We start from the raw sequence: 19,126 nt of genomic DNA on the forward strand, positions 1-19,126 counted from the left end.
ATTGGCGTACTGCACTAGTTCCCTATGTTCTTCATTTCTCTGACTGAGTACTATCACAGCAAAGAGCTGCCATACTGTAGTCATAGCCAGAGTAAGCTTCGGCCTTTTGTTTTTCTGTGGCCCAGGGAGGAGGCCAGAATTAAACTCTATTGCAAGCATGGAGGTTGTTTTTAGATACCAGATTATGGTAGCTGGTGGAGAAGGGGTATTGAATAGGTATGAAATTAGTGATTAGAGATTATCCTTCTCTACTTTTAATTCATCAAATTGTGGCCTCATTACAGTTCCTCCTTAAGACAACAAAGACAACTGATACTACTTAATCTTAAGCATAATTCTTGTTTTGGAGAGGCTTGAGAGATCATGAGACTTGAAGAAAGCATACATGCTTTATATGCTGTTGTTCATGTGACTTGGAAACAAGACTTTATGTCTATAAACAATGAATTTCATCTTATTATGTTAATCCTAATTTTTAGGCATTTATGCTCTATTTAGAGATTTTGAATCATCCATTTTGTTAGCTATCCCTATTGGCTTTATGTCTTTTGAAAATTTAAGAAGCATGACTTCTATACCTTTCTCCAAGTCTCCTAGAGATAAAAATGTTATGTAACAGAGATCTGTAGACCACTTGACTAGATACCACCTTAAAAATGGTGTTAAATCATAACTAAATACCCTAGCTGTGAGCCTCTGGCAATGTTTTGGTCATAGCTCAACAGTGTAGGGGAAATTGTTGATCAGGATACTCAGGAGCTCTTATCAGAATTGAATCTACTGGCACATACAAGGAAATTCAGAATGTAGAAATCCAGATTCAAGAGAAGTGCAATCCAGTGAATGACTACAGCTATAATCAGATTGTGATATCTTCATAGAATCATAGAATTTGAGCTAGAAGGGGTTTAACTAGTACCAAATGGTTTTAATCATTGCTGTTTTATAATGTAGTTTGAAGTGTGGAATTGATATTCCATCTTCATTCTGGACTTTTTTTCATTTTTTCCCTTGATATCCTAGATTTTCCACTCCTACAAGTGATTTTTCTTATTACTTTATTTAGCTATATAAAGTACCCTTCGGGAATCTGGTGGGTATAGCATTAGCTCTGTAAATTAGTTTTATAGTGTTGTCATTTTAATTATTTAACATGACCCTACCATTGTTATTAGATCTTTCTCTACTTATTTAAGATGTAGTTATTCCTTTAAGGAATATTTTGTAATTTAACTTATACAAATATTTGATGGATTGACTCACAAATGTCTTATGCATTCTTTAGTTTCCCTTTCTATTATTCCCACCTGGATCAACATTATCATCACCATCACCATCTCCATCACCACCACTACCACCACCACCACCACCACTAACATCATCATCATTATCTTCAGTATTATAAATGTTGATTTTGTGGGAAGTTTAGTAGTATGAAATTTTGGTAAAGCTATTAATTGTCTCAATTGGTTTCTTTGCTTATTCACTAGGATTTTCTGAAGATCATGTCATCAGTAATTAGAGATAGTTTTTTCTCTTCTTTGCTCATTTTTATAATTTCTTTTTCTTGTATCCCAGGCAACTCTTCATATCTCAGGAGCTATACTCCTTGGATTTAACTTCACCATCATCATGCCTTGCTACCTCCACCCCTACACCCCAGGAAAAACTCATCACTAGGAAACTCACCACCACAAAGATAGCATCAGTTTTAGTACTCACACCTTATCAGTACTCTCAATTGCCTCTGCCATTTAGATTGGATGGTCGAACAAAGATCTCTCAAATCTCCCATTTATAAAGGTCTCAGAAATTCAAACATCTCTTCACTTTCCACCAGCTGCATCGCCTGGATTCAACTCTACCATCATCGTGCTCTCTTCTCCATACCAATTTCTTGTCAATTCCCTAATTTTTGAGATTTACTGAATTTATTGATTTATTTCTCATTTTTTAGTTATATAATCTTTCTCCTTCCCCCTTCTTTTTTTTAAGTTAAAAATCCTCCTCCTTTTCTACTCTTCAACTTTTGTTTATTATTCTTTTTTTCTGTCCTTTTTTCTAAGAAAGGATTCCGTTACCTTATGGTCTTTGTTGATCTTTCTTTTCTATCCATTCTGTATTTTTGTTCTTTGATTAATGGAATTCTTTTTATTTTTTGCTTATTTATTCTATTTCTGTACCTTATTTGTTCTTCTTCTAGCAAGTATCTATATTGCTATCTTTGTAGCTCTTATCCCACCTTCCCTTTGTCTTCTGTTATTCTGAACTCTTAGAATCATCAATTTAAGAGGAAGGTAATGAGTATGGAAACACTACCTTATGATAGAAATTATCCTGTGTCCAAAATCTTGTGATTTGCTGCTATCCCCTGCTAAACCCATGGTCAATCTTCTTCCTGTCTATCATGAAATCTATTTTCCATGTCCATGTCCTTCCACCTTAGTAAGTGCCAGTTATCCTCCCAGAGTTTTATTTCCCTTTCCTCAAAGTAGCATGTTGTCCATAGAAGCACACTACTCTCACAAAGGGCATGGTTCTCCTGTGCATCAATACTCCCAAATTAGAACAATTGTAAAGTCCTCTCTTCCATTGCTGATAAATAAATCCTCCTTCCTAGCCAAGTTGTTCTTCAGTGGGATGCTGGCTCCACATTGGGTTGAAAACTAGCCCTTTATTTGCTTTTTTCCCCCCAAGCCTTCCATTTTCTACCACCCTACCATTCTCCTACAGATCCTACAATGCTGGTGTCTTTGTCTATTCATGGTTCATAAAGTTAAGAGGATTATTATCCCTATTTTACAGATGAGGAAACTAGAACTCAAAAAGTTATGTTGCTTAGCTTAATATTCATTTAGTAGTAGAGATGTAACTTGAGCCCTGAAACCAAGTCTGAATCACCTCAATGTAGTGATTGGAATGTTAAGGCTGACATAGAATATAGGTTTTTGCTAGTGGCCTAAAAATGAAGTAGATTCCCTCTATGGTAACTGAACACTGGTACTGAGAGGTAGTTAGATGTGTCAGTGTAAAGAGCATTGGACTTAAAGTTAGGATAGGCCAAGGTTCAAATCTGGCTTTAGGCCCTTAAAATTGTGTGATGTGTGACCCTGGGCAAGTCATTTAACTTCAATCTGCCTCAATTTCCTCATCTATAAAATGAACAATAATGGCATCTACCTCCCAGGGTTATTGTGAAGATCAAATGAGACAATATTTGTAAAGTACTTTGTAAATCTGAAAGCACTATATAAATGCTATCTATTATTGTTATCATCATCATCATCATCATCATCATCATCATCGGTAACAGAGGTTTGGATGATGACCAGTTAAACTAAAACTTGAGTTTATTGTCCCATTAGAGATGCACTGAGTTATTGAAAAGCAGCTTCCTGTCAACATGATTGAAAAGGAATTTACTAAAGACTTACAATATGCTAAGCAATGTGCTGAGCAGGCATACACATAAAAAGACAAAGTTGGGCTCTACCCTCAAGGAGCTTACATTCTCATGGGGAGACAATGTTCAAAGTGTAGTAGTGACCACGGAAGAATACTTTGATTCAGAAATCTGCAAAGATGGTAAGTAGAATCTTAGAGGAGAAGACTGACACACTACATCCAGGAACAATTCCAGAACTGATTATGATGCATGGTTCCAGAACTGGTTATGTGGGGACAGGTAAAGGGGCTCTGGGGGTAAGGGGACTGACAAGGAAAAGAAGTCTGGAGTGTTGGGATCAAAGTGCAGAGTGACTGAAGCTTTTCCTCAAAGAAGAGATCTTACTAGTTACTGACTAGACACTCACAGTGGGAAAGGCTGGCAAGAGATTCCTCTAATAATAACTGACATCATAGAGTATTTTAAGTTTACAAAAAAATCTTTCCTCATAATATTCTTGTGATATAATTATCTTCATTCTACAGAAAAAGCAACTGAGGTTCAAAAAAGCTCTGCATCATAAGGCTCTAAGTGACTGAATGAACTGGACTTAAAATTGAGTCTTTGGATTTAAGGATGTGTTCTTTCCAGTGTTTCAGGGTACTTTAGCAGCCTACAGAAATCATCTGCCTCATGGTACAGATGAATATAATGGAACACCTTTCACACTGGCACACTCATGGCCAGGTCCTCTGTCCCTGTGGATGTGAAGAGAGTACCTTTGAGGGGCAAGATTTACTTTAAACTTTCATCCCTCTCTGTGTCTGTGGGATAGTTTGTTCTTTCAGGAATCTCACAAATGGAGTTATGGTTCTCCTGCCTAAAATCACTCTTAGTGCTCTTTTAACCTGATGTGAGGCTGGATTCTTGTGGGGAAATTTGGGGGAGGCATATGGAACCTTCCTGAGTCTCATAGGATGACCTGTGTAAGGTTTTCCCTCCAGCTGATTTAATAGGAAAGATTTCTTGAACATGGAACTCTTTTCTCTAAGATGAGGAAAAAAGTTATTGACCCTTGGGTGCTCATTGTAACTTGACCTGAGTATTTCCCACTACTTTCAACTCCCCAGATGTGCTTTTTAATTGTTGTGACTGTAGGGTCCCTTCTTTCTCTCCTTATCCAAGTTCTCACCTTCATCCTTCACAACCTATTCATTACCCTTAGGAGAAGATACAGGAAATGGAGTTGGGTAAGGGTGACAAAGACTTGATAGAGAGAAACTAGGGACTTAGAGGTAGGTAAACCTGAAGGAAGAGATTTGTTGGCTCTATTGATGGTCCCCACTAAATGCCAGCTCCTTAATGAGCCCACAGGGAACTTTGAAGAAAAGATCAGATGATTTTCCCAATCTATGTCTCAATTTCTTCAACTTGAGAATAGAGCCTTGAGGTCATTGTCCCAGCTCTGATTGTCCCTGTTGAATTCTATTAGCTAATTGTAGGTGGAGAGACCTATGTCAAATTATCCAGTATAGTAAGGACTCCCAAGGCTCATGGTAGCACAATTTCTGATCAGTTATAGAGACAAAAGAAAAGACCATTTACAATGCTCATTGGGATGACAGTTTGGAGAAATGTTCATGGAGAAGAGGTCAAGGTGACACTGTATGAAGACCTGAGGTAGGAACAATGAGATACAGAAATATCTGGAAGGACTTGGGTCTCCTTCAATGAGGCCATAAGGACCAGGAATTATGGAGGGAACCTTAAAACATGGCTGGTAGAGATACTGGGGATAGTTTCAGTTGGGAGATCCTTGGATCTGACAGAACAATAATTGAATGAGTGGACATCCCAAATCTTTGGATCCCAGCACTTATATTTGAGGCAGGACCTTGGAGTTTATTATATGTAGTATGAGGTGAGGACATCATTTAGGGCAAGCAGATTTTAAATCATCAGGACATTCCTGCCTTTGGGATAGCAAGACCAATGCCTCAACACTGACTTCCTCATTTAATGGATGGCCCATGTCTCCTCTGAGCTATAGTCTGTTTTTGCCATCCTTGAGTAAAGAGATGAGGAAGGTGAGCACTAGGAGAGAGTGAAGGTGGGCAAAAAGAAGGCTTAAAGCAGACTGAAGACTGGAAGTAAGAGCTGGGAAATAATGGGGCTGAGTTAGGAAATAAAGAAGGGAGAAAAGACAATACTTCCATTGAAATGGTTGCTGAGAAATCATTGTATTCAATAATCTGCTAGGTAGGTATAGGAAAACTAAAGAACAAACAAACCCTGATTTTATGTCCCCCTTCGAAGCTTCTCTTTTTCAAAAGATTCTGTGACTTGTGTGTGAGCTACTTTAGTTTCACCTCCACTTTTCAGGCAAATATCCTTATTATCCTATTTGACAACTCACTTTCCTCTCACCTCGCATCTCCTGCCAAGCCATTCACATACCTGCAACTACCTTCCTTTTTAGGTTCAAGATTCTACATCCAGATTCCTCAATTAGTTTCTCCCTCTCTGTGCTTACCCTACACTCTTGTCTGAAAAGAATTACCCCACTAATTATAACTCTTCCTGGCCTTTGTAACTCCAGACCCCTGGAAAATTGTTATGTAAAGCCCCTTCTACATAAAAAGAGGAAAGCCAAAGAGAATGACAGAGTCAGCCAGCATTTATTAAGCATGTATTATGTGCCAGGCATTCTACTAAGGACTAAGGATGCAAAAATTTTAAGAAAGGAAAAAACAAAGTACTTTTTTGCCTTTAGGCTGCTCACATTCCAATGAAGGAGACAGTTTATTTATCTAGGAAAATACAAAATTTTATACACTCACATCTATGTATCTTGAGATGTATCTCTCTCTCTCTCCCTCCCTCTCTCTTCCTCTCTCTCTCTCTCTCTCTCTCTCTCTCTCTCTCTCTCTCTCTTTCTCTCTCTCTCTCTCTCTCTCTCTCTCTCTCTCTCTCTCTCTGTATATATATATATATATGTATGTATATATATATACATATATACATATGTATATGCATATGTATATAGTTATATATTCTCTATGTAGAGAGTACATATATATACATATATTCTCTCTCTATATATGTATATATACATACTCTTTCTGTATATAGATATGTACTCTATGTATTCTCACTATGTATATATAGATATGTACTCTATAGAGAGTATATATACTCTATATATACAGTTTTATCTCTCTCTATATATACTGTCTCTATGAATATATATGTATTCACACATATATGTATATATATATATATATATATATAATATATATATATATATATATATATATATATATATATATAATATATATATATATATATTATATATATATATATATATGGGAAGAGAGAGAGAGAGAGAGAGAGAGAGAGAACTTAACCTTACAATATCAGAGAGAAGGCACTAGCAGCTATGGGGGATAGAAAAGGCTGCCTTCAGAAAGTGGTGCTGAGTCTTGAAGGAATTCAGAGGTAGCCACAAGTGACAGCCAGTGCAAAGGCACAGAGATAGGCCATGTTATAAAGAGATTTAAATTCCTAACAGAGGTCTTTGTACATGATCCTGGAGGGAGTAGGGAGCCAGTGGGGTTTTTTGAGTAAGGGGAGTGACATGGTTAAACATATCACTTTGGCTGTTGAGGAAAGGATGGATAGTGATGGTGGGTGGAGAGACTTGAGGCTGAAAGACTAATTAGATGGCTATTGTAATATTCTGGGTGAAAAGTAGTGAGGGTTTGAACAAGGTGGGGGAGTGGCCATAACATGACTTTGTTCCCATGTAGAAAGCCTTGTTCTCCTTGGATCCCACTTTCCTATGTCATCCTGGGGACATCTGTGCTACAATTTTCAGCATGAAACACCTAATTAGTGATGAGGTGAGTCCAGTGAGATGGGAAAGATCCTAGAGGTATTTGCTGCACCTGACTGTCTATCCTTTAGTCAGTCACTTGGCCATTCATCCAGTAGTGGTACAAATTTCATTGCCCCTGGGGATGTAATTTAGATTGGCTGTGCAGTCTCAATAAACCACTCTGGTCCCTCATTGGGGGTGGAGTAGAGAAAGCAAAGGACTCTGTGTCAGAAATCTAGGTTTTCTTCCTGGTCTGAATTGCTAGCTCTTCAGACTTGGATAAGTCACTTACTATCTCTGGGCCTTAATTTCATTTTCTTTAAATTGGGTTCATAGAATTTTCGAACTTTCCAGACACCTCCTAATCCAACTTATATCTGACAATGAGTAATAATATACTACTTAGCACTGTTGTGAGAATCAAATAAGATGACATATTTTCATTCTTGTTATTCAGTATTTGGTCTTAAATGGCATTCTCAACAAACATATCCATCCATCCTTCCATCCATCTATATATATGTGTGTGTATAATTGCGCATGTATACACATATATTAACTATTTATCTATTTTGTATTTGGAATACATTATACATATATAGTGTTGAAAATAAAGGAGTTTTATATCTATATCTATATACACACAAACACAGTTACACACACATGTATCACCTTCTTTTTCTATTTTTAAGCAGTTTGTATTCTTGCTGAAAAGGCAGAACAGAATATTCTTGCAAAACACTTCATGGCACAATTACAAAGTAACAGAACAGGAAGAAAGGGCATTGGGTTTCCTTCCTCCTACTCCATCTGGATTAATGTCATTAGCCTTGGGACCGGACAGTAAGGGAAGGGATCATAAAATTTAGAGCTGATAGCAACCTTAAAGATCATCTTTTCTGACTTCCTTATTTTACTAATGCAGCAAATAATGCCTCAAGACATTAAGTACCTTGTTGGAGACTTTCAACAAAAATGTCAGAGAGTTAGGATTCTAACATAGGATCAAAGTATGTAACATTCATTCATTCATTCACTCATTCACTAAAGTTATTGAAGTCTTTTGGTCCAGGCACTGTACTAAGTATCAAGGATGAAATAATAACTAAGAGACAGCCCCTACCCTTAAAGAGCTTACTGCTTATTTGGATAGTTGAGACACGGACACAGGTATATATCTTCCATAGAAGACATCATGTGCTAAGTTCCATAAATGATGAAAAAGTAACATGTGAAAAAATTTCAGAAGAGCAAGAAATCACTTCAAGCTCAGGAGGTAAGAGAAGGTTTCCTATAGGAGGTGATATTTAAATTAGATCTTGAAGAATGGGTTACATTTTCATAGGTGGAAATTGGAGAGGAGGCTATTGGGGGAAGAGGGAATTGGCATGAGTCAAAGAGTGGAGGTCAAAAAGCAATAGGTTAAGAGGGGATGATACATTAAATACCTAATATCTATATGTATGAGAGAATTTATCCCCTGGGTCAAGCTGTAGCACGTACAAATAAACATGAAGAGGGTAGTGAAAAGGTTGGAAACTTTTCCTAGATTACCTAATAAGTGTTTGTAGAATTGAGTTAGGAGATGACATGATAACTGCCTTTTAGTGTTTGAAGGATGGTCATATGGAAGATGAATTATACTTACTGTCCATGGTACCAGAGGACAGAATCAGGAGCAGTGGATAGAAATAGCAGAAAAGTCAACTTGGGCTTAAAGTAAGGGAAAAAAAATTCTTCTGAAAGAGCTATCCAGTATTGGAATGTGCTGCCTTGGAAGATGGAATGTTCCTTTTAATTGGAGATCTTCAAGCCAAAAGTCAGTGATCTTTTGTTAGTGATATTGTAGATGAATTTACCATTCAGAAGTAAGTTGGCCTTGATAGGATTAACAATCTTTCCCAACTCTGATACTCTGTGACTATTAACTGAATTGAAAGAACTTGTATTTTCAGCATAAGTTTTATTATTTCTCTTTTATAGGTGAGGGCAGGTAGGCAGTGCAGTGGATAGAGCACTTGGCCTGGAGCCAGGAATATCTGAATTCAAATTCTGCCTCAGACACTTACTAGCTATGTGACTCTAAGCAAATCACTTAACCTTTATTTGCCTCAGTTCCTCATCTGTAAAATGGGGACACACTGGAGAAAGAAATGGCAAACCATCTTTGTGTTTGCCAAGAAAACCCTATAGACAAAATCTAGGAGTCATGTAGAGTTGGATATGACTGAATGACTAAACAACAGCAATAAAAACAATTTTATAGATGTAGTAACTAGCTGTGTATCTTCCTCCAGCCTATTTTCTTCTGTTTATCGTTTTCTCTCTCTTTTTTATACTGTCCCTCCTCAAAAGTCTGTTTTGCTTCTGATGTCTGCTTCCATTGGTCTAACATATGTTTTCTTCAGATAAACTAATAAGGAAAAGCTAGAAGGGTAACTCACAGTAAATACATGATAATTAGAGATGGGAATGAGAATGCATTCATGAACACTATGTGCAAGGCACATGATTTGACACTGCATACAAAGAAGAAAAACAGCCCTGTTCCTTTCCTCAAGAAGCTTATATTCTACAAGTGAGGAAATTACTGGAACATCAGGCAGTCTGAGATACGGTACACTATTCGAAGTCTCAGGAAAAATATAGACCAAGTTTCTAGGAAATTCTGAGGGAGAATATTTTTAGCTAATTAAATTAGGTAAATCCTGGAAGAGGAAATGGAGACTTAGCTGTCAACCTTCATGAAAATGATGAATTTCAGAAGACAGATGAGAGAGGACATTCCAGGCATGAGGGACAGTCATTTAGTTGAATATAGTGAATTGTGGGGAAATTGGACAAAATTGAAGAGCAGCCCGTTAAAAACTGGAATGCAGAGTAAGTCAAGTGAAGCACTATTAAGTGAGCTGGAAAGGTAACCGGGAGACAGATGATGAAGGACCTTAAAGGTGAGACTGAAAGAGGTTGTATTTTATCTCATATACAATAAGAATCCACACAAAGTTCTTTAGCAAGGGAGTGACTATCAGAATTAAGCATTATTTGGATTATTTGAAGGATTAAGGATAAAACAAATTTTAAAAAATGCTTGGCAAGTGGTCCAACTAAGCAAAGTGATCCTGAGAACATTTAAAGATGAAACTAGAAAGATAACAGAGAGAAGACAGATGAAAAATTGCTGTAAATACACATGTATGTGAGATATATACACATATGTATATATACATATGTGTATATATATTATATATTTGTGTGTGTGTGTGTATGTATACAGATTTTAACATTATTGTACCAGATTGCTTATACAGGAGTTAGAAATGGCACTGAAGAGTAGATCAATTGTACAGATAAGATGTTTTTGGGAGAAGTGACACAATTTTAACATCATTGAGGGACTGATTCTTATCTAAAGGAGGAAAGGGAAGATAATAAAGGTGTAGGGGGAAATTTTTTATTTTATTGCTACTGCAAAAATAGTGACTAAAAACTTTTGACATATAAGTTTGCTTCCTATTTCTCTGTCTCTCTGTCACTGTCTAAGTCTCTCATATACACATATACAAAATTTAGGAAAATAATAAAAACAAATAAATAGCATCCTTCATGATGGTATTAGAAGGGAAGAGGCAAACTTTTGCAAGCAAAATTATACAGTTGACCATATCTTACATGAAAATTATAAAACTGCTCTGTCTTGTTCTCCTCAGAATAAGAGAGAAATCTCTTGATCCATGTCCAGGATTCTCTTTTCTCCATCTCAATCCACAAACTTAAAGGCTTAGTCAATAACCACTACCAATGGTTATGTAATTTATCAAAAATATTATCAAGTAATAAAGAAATTTAACAAGCAGTTAAACAAGATAAAGAAGGCTGTGACTGGGCTCCCAGGGAAATCCAGGAAAAGAAGCACTACTGATTGGACTAGCCTCCAGGGTCTCAGATACAGTCCACAGCTTTGACACTCATCTATCTTACTTCTCTCCATTTACTCTCAGGTTCACACCATCTCCTTCTTGTATCTCAATGTCAACTCTCAACTTCAATGCTTGTTGTGTCCCAAATCTTTGAAGAGTCTTTTCCTTTAGGCAGCTGGAATCCTCAAGCCAACTAAACTCTTCCGAATGCCTGTGAAAAGTTTCAGGAACACAGAGCTACATCGCTATTATTTTTTCGGCTCTACTAAGAACTTTTTCCTTACATAAATGCTGAAATCTTCCTCTCTGCAGCCTCTGTGTATTGCCACTAGTTCTGCCCTCTAGGGTCAAGCAAAATTAGTCGAATCTCTCTATGATATCACATATTCTTATTCTTAAAGATACCATTTTTTTTCACCATCTCTTTTTCGGGTTACAGCATCTACGCTATTCAATTGATAGTCATTTGACTATAATCCCTTGTTGTGTATTATGGGTCCCCTCTTGCTTACTCACATTCCTTTTAATGACCAGAGTAATTTCTGTTGAAGTTACTATCCCCTTTCATTTCACCTCCTCTTCTTTCTTCTTTTTCCCTTGCTTGTTTATTGAATTAACACAAGATAGCGACAATTTCCTAGCAATTAAATATAAATATCCCCCAATTCCCTCAGTCCACAGAACTGAGCATCCTTTTATCCTTTCATTCCTTTTTGCAGATCTTACCCTGGAAACAGCTTGCTCCAGAGAACCTTACCATGGTCACTGAATTCCTTTTGCTGGGCTTTTCCAACCTCCAGGAACTACAAGTTGTCCTCTTTGCTGTCTTCTTCTGTCTCTACATGATCATTCTGTGTGGAAACATCACAATTGTTATAGTCATCCTCCTTGAGCACAACCTCCACACCCCCCATGTATTTCTTTCTAGGTGTCCTCTCTGTCTCTGAGACCTGTTATACCTTTGTCATTTTGCCCAAGATGCTTCTCAATCTGCTCTCTATGCTCAGGACTATCTCCTTTACCAGCTGCGCCATCCAACTGTTCTTTTTTCTTTCCTTTGCTATCAATAACTGCTTATTGTTGGGTGTAATGGGTTATGACCACTATACTGCCATCTGCCACCCTCTGCGCTATCCAATCCTCATGAACTGGAGGGTCTGCAGACTCCTAGCAGCTACTTGTGGGGTGAGTGGATTCCTGATCTCAATGGTTGGCACCACCTTGGTCTTCATTCTCCCCTTCTGTAACTCTAACAAGATCAATCACTATTTCTGTGACATTTCACCTCTTATTCACCTTGCCTGTGGTGACACCTATGTCAATGAGATGATCATATTCATCTGTGGTGTACTGGTGCTTGTGGTCCCATTGATTTTTGTCTGCATCTCCTATGGATTCATTGTCAGCCCCATCATGAGGATTCCATCCACTGAAGGGAAGCAGAAGGCCTTCTCTACCTGTGCCTCCCATCTCACAGTAGTCATAGTCCACTATGGATGTGCATCTTTTGTCTACCTGAGACCCTCGTCCAAGGTCACATCTGACAAAGACCAGTTGGTGACAGTGATTTACACTGTTATCACCCCCTTATTGAATCCGATGGTTTATAGCCTCAGGAACAGGGATGTTCAGATAGCCATCCAGAAAGTTATTAGTGGAGGAAAGCTTTCCCATAAAATCCTATAACTTCAAATTTCAGAACTGCCAGCAAACAATTGTATGATATATGGTTGGATACATGGTTGATGTGGCCATAGTCATGGGTTGAGTGCTATTCTCAGAGCTAGATGCTTTTCAAACTTGTACTTGGATTTTTTTTTCTGTCGTGTATATTCAATAGAAACATGTCAGGAGGCCACTAGTGGGGCCTTATTTGAGGATAAAGTACCAGGAACATTATACCAAATGTCATGAGGCAGCATGACATAGTAGATAGTGTTGGCTTAAGAGTCAAGAAGACCTGGTTTTAAATTACACTTCTGACATTTACTATATAACCCTGGCCAATTAATTTAACTTCTTTGAACCTCATTTCTTCATTTGTAAAATGAGGGTAATAATACCTATTGTACTTATCTCATAGTGTTATTTTGAGGTACATATGAGATAATAAAGGTAAAACACTTTGGAGATTTTGAAAGCAGGTGGTCTATATGGTGAGGGGTGGTTGGAATCTAATCTGAGTGCTGAGAGTGCCAGGGCATGGACAAAGAGACAATGGTTTTGCAAGTCAACACCAATGAGAGAGCAAAGAATGAATGTGGGAGAGTGCAGAGCCTGCTTTCACTTTGAATTTGCTTGGATTGGTTTTCCATGTATGGACACTGTTCTTGAGAGTATATGGGCATATATCGATATACATGCATCCTAAAGAGCACATACTTTTTCCAAGGAAGCAATTATTCAATTCAACACTTCAACGAAAATATATTAAGCACTTTACTATACTGATGGAATCATAAGTCTGGTCTAAGGAAAAATGTATAAAATAATCAGGAGAAATACTATACTAAATGGATTTGGGAATTAATTATTTTAGTAGTTTCCTTTAATGATACAGCTCATAACCCATCCATGAATGACCATCCTATATGACTAGTCAATTTTTCCCCCTAATTTTGACAGATAGAGTCTATCCAATGTGCTGGATATATTTTTTTGATTTCTCCTGACATATGTTCATGAAACAAATTTTTTAAAAAACTGTGACTGTCTTCAAGAAGCTTGCATTCTATGGATTCAAAGTCTTAATTATTTTTGTCTTCAGAGTTTCATGCCAGAATGCAAATGCCCTGACAGATTACTAGGTAATATAAGGACAAAGGAGTCAGGAGAGGGAAGAAATTGGCTTTAGTGATACCAATTAGGAGGCAATTACAATGATTCAGGCCAAAGGGATCAAATTAGGATATAAGATGAGAGAAATGTTACTGAGGTAAGACTTTAAAAATGGCATTTGATTGGATATAGATGTTGAGGGAGGGGACTCAAGGCCAGAGTGACTGGAAAGAAGGTGGCAGCATCAAGGGAAATGCAGAAGTTCAGAAGAAGGATAATTTTGGGAGAATGAAGGTAATAAAGTGTTCTTTATAAGCCTAACAAGTTTGAGATACCTATAGGATATCAGGGAGAAATAACAATATAGTTGGTAATGTGGAACTAGAATCCAAGAGAAAGGGCAGAGCTGGATATACTTGTTTTCAAGTCATCTGCATAGGATCATCCCCTAATTGAATCTATAAGAATTGTTGAGAGATTGTACAAGAATTTATATGAACTGTTACATATATGTATATATATATTTATATATAATATATATGTAACATATTAACACAATAGTAATAAAATTCTTCTATTTGTATCTCCTGCTGCACTCACTCTTCCTTTCATTGAGGAATTTTCAAGCATGTTTCAGTGATATTATTTTTTATATCTATCATTTCCTACCCACCACACTCTCCAAGTAGTAGCCCTTCCTTACAACAAAGACCTATAATTAAGCAAAACAAATCAATGGATTGTCTATGTTATATTTTATATTTCTTCTAGTTCTTGTTCATGTTCTTCTTCTGTTATTCTGCTGCTTCAATACTGTATTTGTTTATGTGTAATTGAAAAAAAACGCTATTAAGGAAAAAAAATTTAAAAATTAGTTCCAAATTTTCTCCCTTCCTCTAGCCTCTCCTCCCCATTGAGAAGAGAAGTAACATGATATCAATTATACAGGTGAAGTCATGCAAAATACATTTCCATATTAGCCTTGCTGCACAAAAAGCAAGAAAAATAAAGTGAAAAATAATTCTTCAGTCTTCATGCAGAATTCATTATTTCTCTTTCTGGAGGCAGATAGCATTTTACATTGTGAGTCCTTTGGAATTGTTTTGGATCATTGTATTAATTAGAATAGTTAAGTATTTCACAATTGATCATCATTACAATATTGCTGTTACTGTGTACAATGTTCTCCTGGTTCTGTTTACTTCACTTTGCATTAGTTAATACAAATCTTCCTAGGTTTTTCTGAAAGCAACCTGCTCATCATTTCTTATAGCACAACAGTATTCCATCACAATCATATGCCAAAATTTGTTCAGCCACTTCCCAGTTGATAGGCATCCCTTCAATTTCATATTCTTTATTTATTTTATTTTATTTTTAGGCAATTGGGGTTAAGTGACTTGCCTAGGGTCACACATCTAGTAAATGTCAAGTGTTTGGTCTGAGGCCAGATTTGAACTCAGGTCCTCCTGACTTCAGGGCCAGTGCTGTATCCACTGCACCACCTAGCTGCCCCCTCAATTGCATATTCTTTACTACCACAAAAAGAACTCCTATAAATATTTTTATGCATATAGATCATGTTACTTTTTTACTGATCTCTTTGGAATATAGACCTAGTCGAGCTATTACTGGGCCAAAGGGTAATATGTAGTTTTATAGCCCTTTGGGTACAGTTCTAAATTGTTCTCCCAAATTCACAGCTCTACCAACAGTGCATCAGTGTCTTTATTTTTCCACACTGCCTCTAGCATTTATTATTTTACTTTCCTGTCATGTTAACCAGTCTGATGAGTGTGAGGTTGTACCTCAGAGTGGTTTTAATTTGTGTTTTGCTAATCAATAGTGATTTAGAACTTTTTTTCATGTGACTATGAAAAACTTTTATTTCTTTGAAAACTGCCTGTTCATAGCCTTTGACCTTTTATCAAGTGGAGAATAGCTCTTATTTTAATATATTTGCCTCACTTCCCTATATATTTGAGAAATGAGACCTTTATCAGAGAAACTTGCTATGTGTTTTCCCCTCAGTTCCCTGCTTTCCTTCTAATTTTGGCTACATTGATTTTGTTTATGCAAAACCTTTTAAATTTCATGTAATCAGAATTATCCATTTTACTACCCATGATCCTCTCCATCTCTTGTTTGATCATAAATCTTCCCTTATCTATAGATCTGACAGGCAAAGAGCAATGATTTGTTTTTAATACTTATTATTTATGATTGAATTGTTTAGTCATCATTTAAGTCTGAATTCTTTGTGTACATTCCTCTCATTGATTTTAATTTTAATTTTGTTATAATCTATAAATAATTTAGTTAATATTTCTGCCTTACTGCAGAAATTCATTTATTTATGAATTCTTTTTGCTCTAGTGCACAGTTTTTGTAAATATTGTAAGCAATAAACAGTTATACTTGTAAACTTGTTAAGATTCTCATTTAGTAATTGCTAATGTTTTATCATGTTTTTGTTTTTCTTTGAGGTACAAGAGAAAAGGAAATAAGAGACTACTGAAGCACAGGAAAACCACAGAGTTGGCTTCAGAATTCACTTTGCATTGAGCATCAGGGGCTGTCTTTTACCTTTCTTTGTATAACTAGCCCTTCACACAGGTTCTGATATATAGTAGGCAGTTAATAAATGTTTATTGACTTAATTATTGTCTACAAACATTCCCATGTCTCCTTCACCCCCAATACCCCCTCCCAATCTATCCTCACTATTACCCCACATCTCCCTTCCCTTTTACAGCTAAACTCCTTGAAAAGGAAGAAGTAGAAGCCTTTAGTTCATTTCCTCTCGCTCCCTTCTTAACTCTCTATGGTCTGGCATCTGACCTCATTAATCAAATGAAATTGCTCTCTCCAAAGTTACCAGGTATCTCTTAATGGCCGAATTTCATGACTCTTTCTCTGTAGTTATCTTCATCTTCGTCCTCATCTCTGTCTCTGTCTCTTTTTGCTTGATCTTTTTCCAGGTCATGCCTGCTAACCAAGGTTGTTCCCCAGGGCTGTATCCTGGGCCCTCCTCTCTCTACATACTATTTCATTTGGTGATCTCATCAGCTCCCCAGATTTCAGTTATGATTTCTATGCAGATAAAACTCTCAGATTTATTTGCCCAGCCCTAACCTCTCTTCTGACCTCTAGTTAATTATCTCCAACTATTGTACTGAAATGTCTATTGTATACCTCAAATTGCTTGTCCCATACACATCTGAAACTCAACCTGTCCAAAATGGAACTCATTATCTTTCCTTTCCAAACTCTTGCTTCTTCCTAACTTCTCTATTATTGTGTAGGGTACCACCATTTTCTGTCACCAAGGCTCAAAACCTAGGTATTATCTTTGAGTTCTTACTCTCTTCCACTCATAACCAATTAGTTATCAAGTCCTGTAGTTTTTACCTTAGTAACGTCTCCTGCTAATCGCTCCTTCTCTCCTCTGACACTGCTACCATCCTTATTCAGGTCCTTATCACTTCATGCCTGGACTATTGCAAAGCTTGCTGGTTGGCCTTCCTGCCTCAGGTCTCTCCCCATTCCAGTCTCTCCTCTATTCAGCTCTCAAATTTATCTTCCTAAAGTGCATATCTCACAACGCTACTTCCCTAATCAATAAACTCCGGTGGCTCCCTATTTAGCCACCAGGATCAAATACAAAATTCTCTCTTTGGATTTTAAAGTACTTCATAACCTAGAATCTAGGTCCTAGACCCTTCCTCCCCTCCCAATCTTCTTACACCTCACTCTTTCCTATGTGTTCTTTCATCCACTGGCTCTGGCTTCCTTGATGCTCCTTACAGAAGATACTCCATCTCTCAACTCTGAGCATTTTTGTTGGCTGTCTGCCATGCCTGGAATTCTCTCCCTTCTCAACTACTTCTGGATCCCCTTGGATTCCTTCAAATATCAATTAAAGTCTTGTCTTCTGCAAGAAGCCTTTTCCAGTCCTCCATTAATTTTAATGCCATCCCTCTGATGCTACCCCCAATATATCTCTTATTTTGCTTGTTTGTACACAGTTACTTACTGCTGTCTCCCTCATAAGACTTGTGAGCTCCTTGAGAGTGGGGCCTGTATTTCTCTTCTCTCTGTCTCCTCATCACTTAGGACAATTCCTGACTCCTAGTAGGTGCTTAAAAATGATAGTTGACTGAGTTGTATAGTGTATAGTGAAAGATGAATGTTAAAATCCCTAGGCAATATGGTTCCAGAACATAGAGTTAGAGAAGGAAGATTTTCCTGGCCAGTGTTAGCTCCATAAAAGGAGGCAGCTCAGGCACTAAAAGATATGCTAAAGAACATATGGCCAGACTATTTCTAAAAATATAAAAGGAAGGAACTCTTCCAACATCTTTCTATGATACACATATGGTCTTGATACTTAAATGAGGAGAGAAAAAAGAAAAGAGATAAAATTAAAATATTAGAAAATAGGCTACAACAACATATTTAAAATATTATTGACTATGGTGAACTTGGATTTTTACCAGGAATGCAGGGTTGGTTCAATATAAGGAAAACCAAAAGCATAATAGAAGCTATTAATGACAAAATTAATAAACCACATGATTATATCAATAGATACTGAAAATGTTTTTGACAAAAATGCAACATCATTTCTTTAAAAAATGCCTAGAGAGTACAGGAATAAAGATATTTTTTCCCTTGATATGGTAAATAGTATCTATATACAACCAAGAGCAGTGATTATATCTAAAGGGAAAATATGGAGGCCTTTTGAATAAGATCAGGAGTGAAGTGAGGATGCCCATTTTCACCATTACTCTTTAACATGTAGTTGTTCATTCATTTCAGTGATGTCTGACTCTTTATGACTCCATTTGGGGTTTTCTGGGTAAAGATACTGGAGTGGTTTGCCATTTCCTTCCCCAGCTCTTTTTACAGTTGAGGAAACTGAGGCAAATGGGGTTAAGTGAATCGCTTAGGGTCGCAAAGCTAGTAAATGTTTGAGATTGGATTTGAATTCAGGTCTTCTTGACTCCAGATCTGGGTGCTTTATCCACTGCAGCACCTAGCTGCCCCTGTTCTTTAACATAGTCCTTTTCTACCTATAGAGTAATAAACAGTAATAAAAAAAGCAGTAAACATAAGCAACAAAAAAACCAAAATTTTCATCTTTTTTTGCACACAAAATGA

The 19,126-nt window shown here is 36.9% G+C and overlaps 1 protein-coding gene across 1 annotated transcript; it reads left to right on the forward strand.

Moving 5' to 3' along the window:
- The first annotated feature begins 7,174 nt into the window (after positions 1 to 7,174).
- On the forward strand, positions 7,175 to 12,868 carry LOC110201831 (olfactory receptor 10R2-like). Its single transcript, XM_078155765.1, is given in 3 exon segments — positions 7,175 to 7,246; positions 11,902 to 12,090; positions 12,092 to 12,868. Coding segments are annotated over 3 exon segments (1,038 nt in total).
- The last annotated feature ends 6,258 nt before the right edge of the window (positions 12,869 to 19,126 follow it).

The sequence above is a fragment of the Phascolarctos cinereus genome, unplaced genomic scaffold (assembly GCF_003287225.1).
Source record: "Phascolarctos cinereus isolate Bilbo 61053 unplaced genomic scaffold, phaCin_HiC Scaffold_5;HRSCAF=322, whole genome shotgun sequence".
In the NCBI taxonomy this organism is placed as follows: Eukaryota; Metazoa; Chordata; class Mammalia; order Diprotodontia; family Phascolarctidae; genus Phascolarctos; species Phascolarctos cinereus.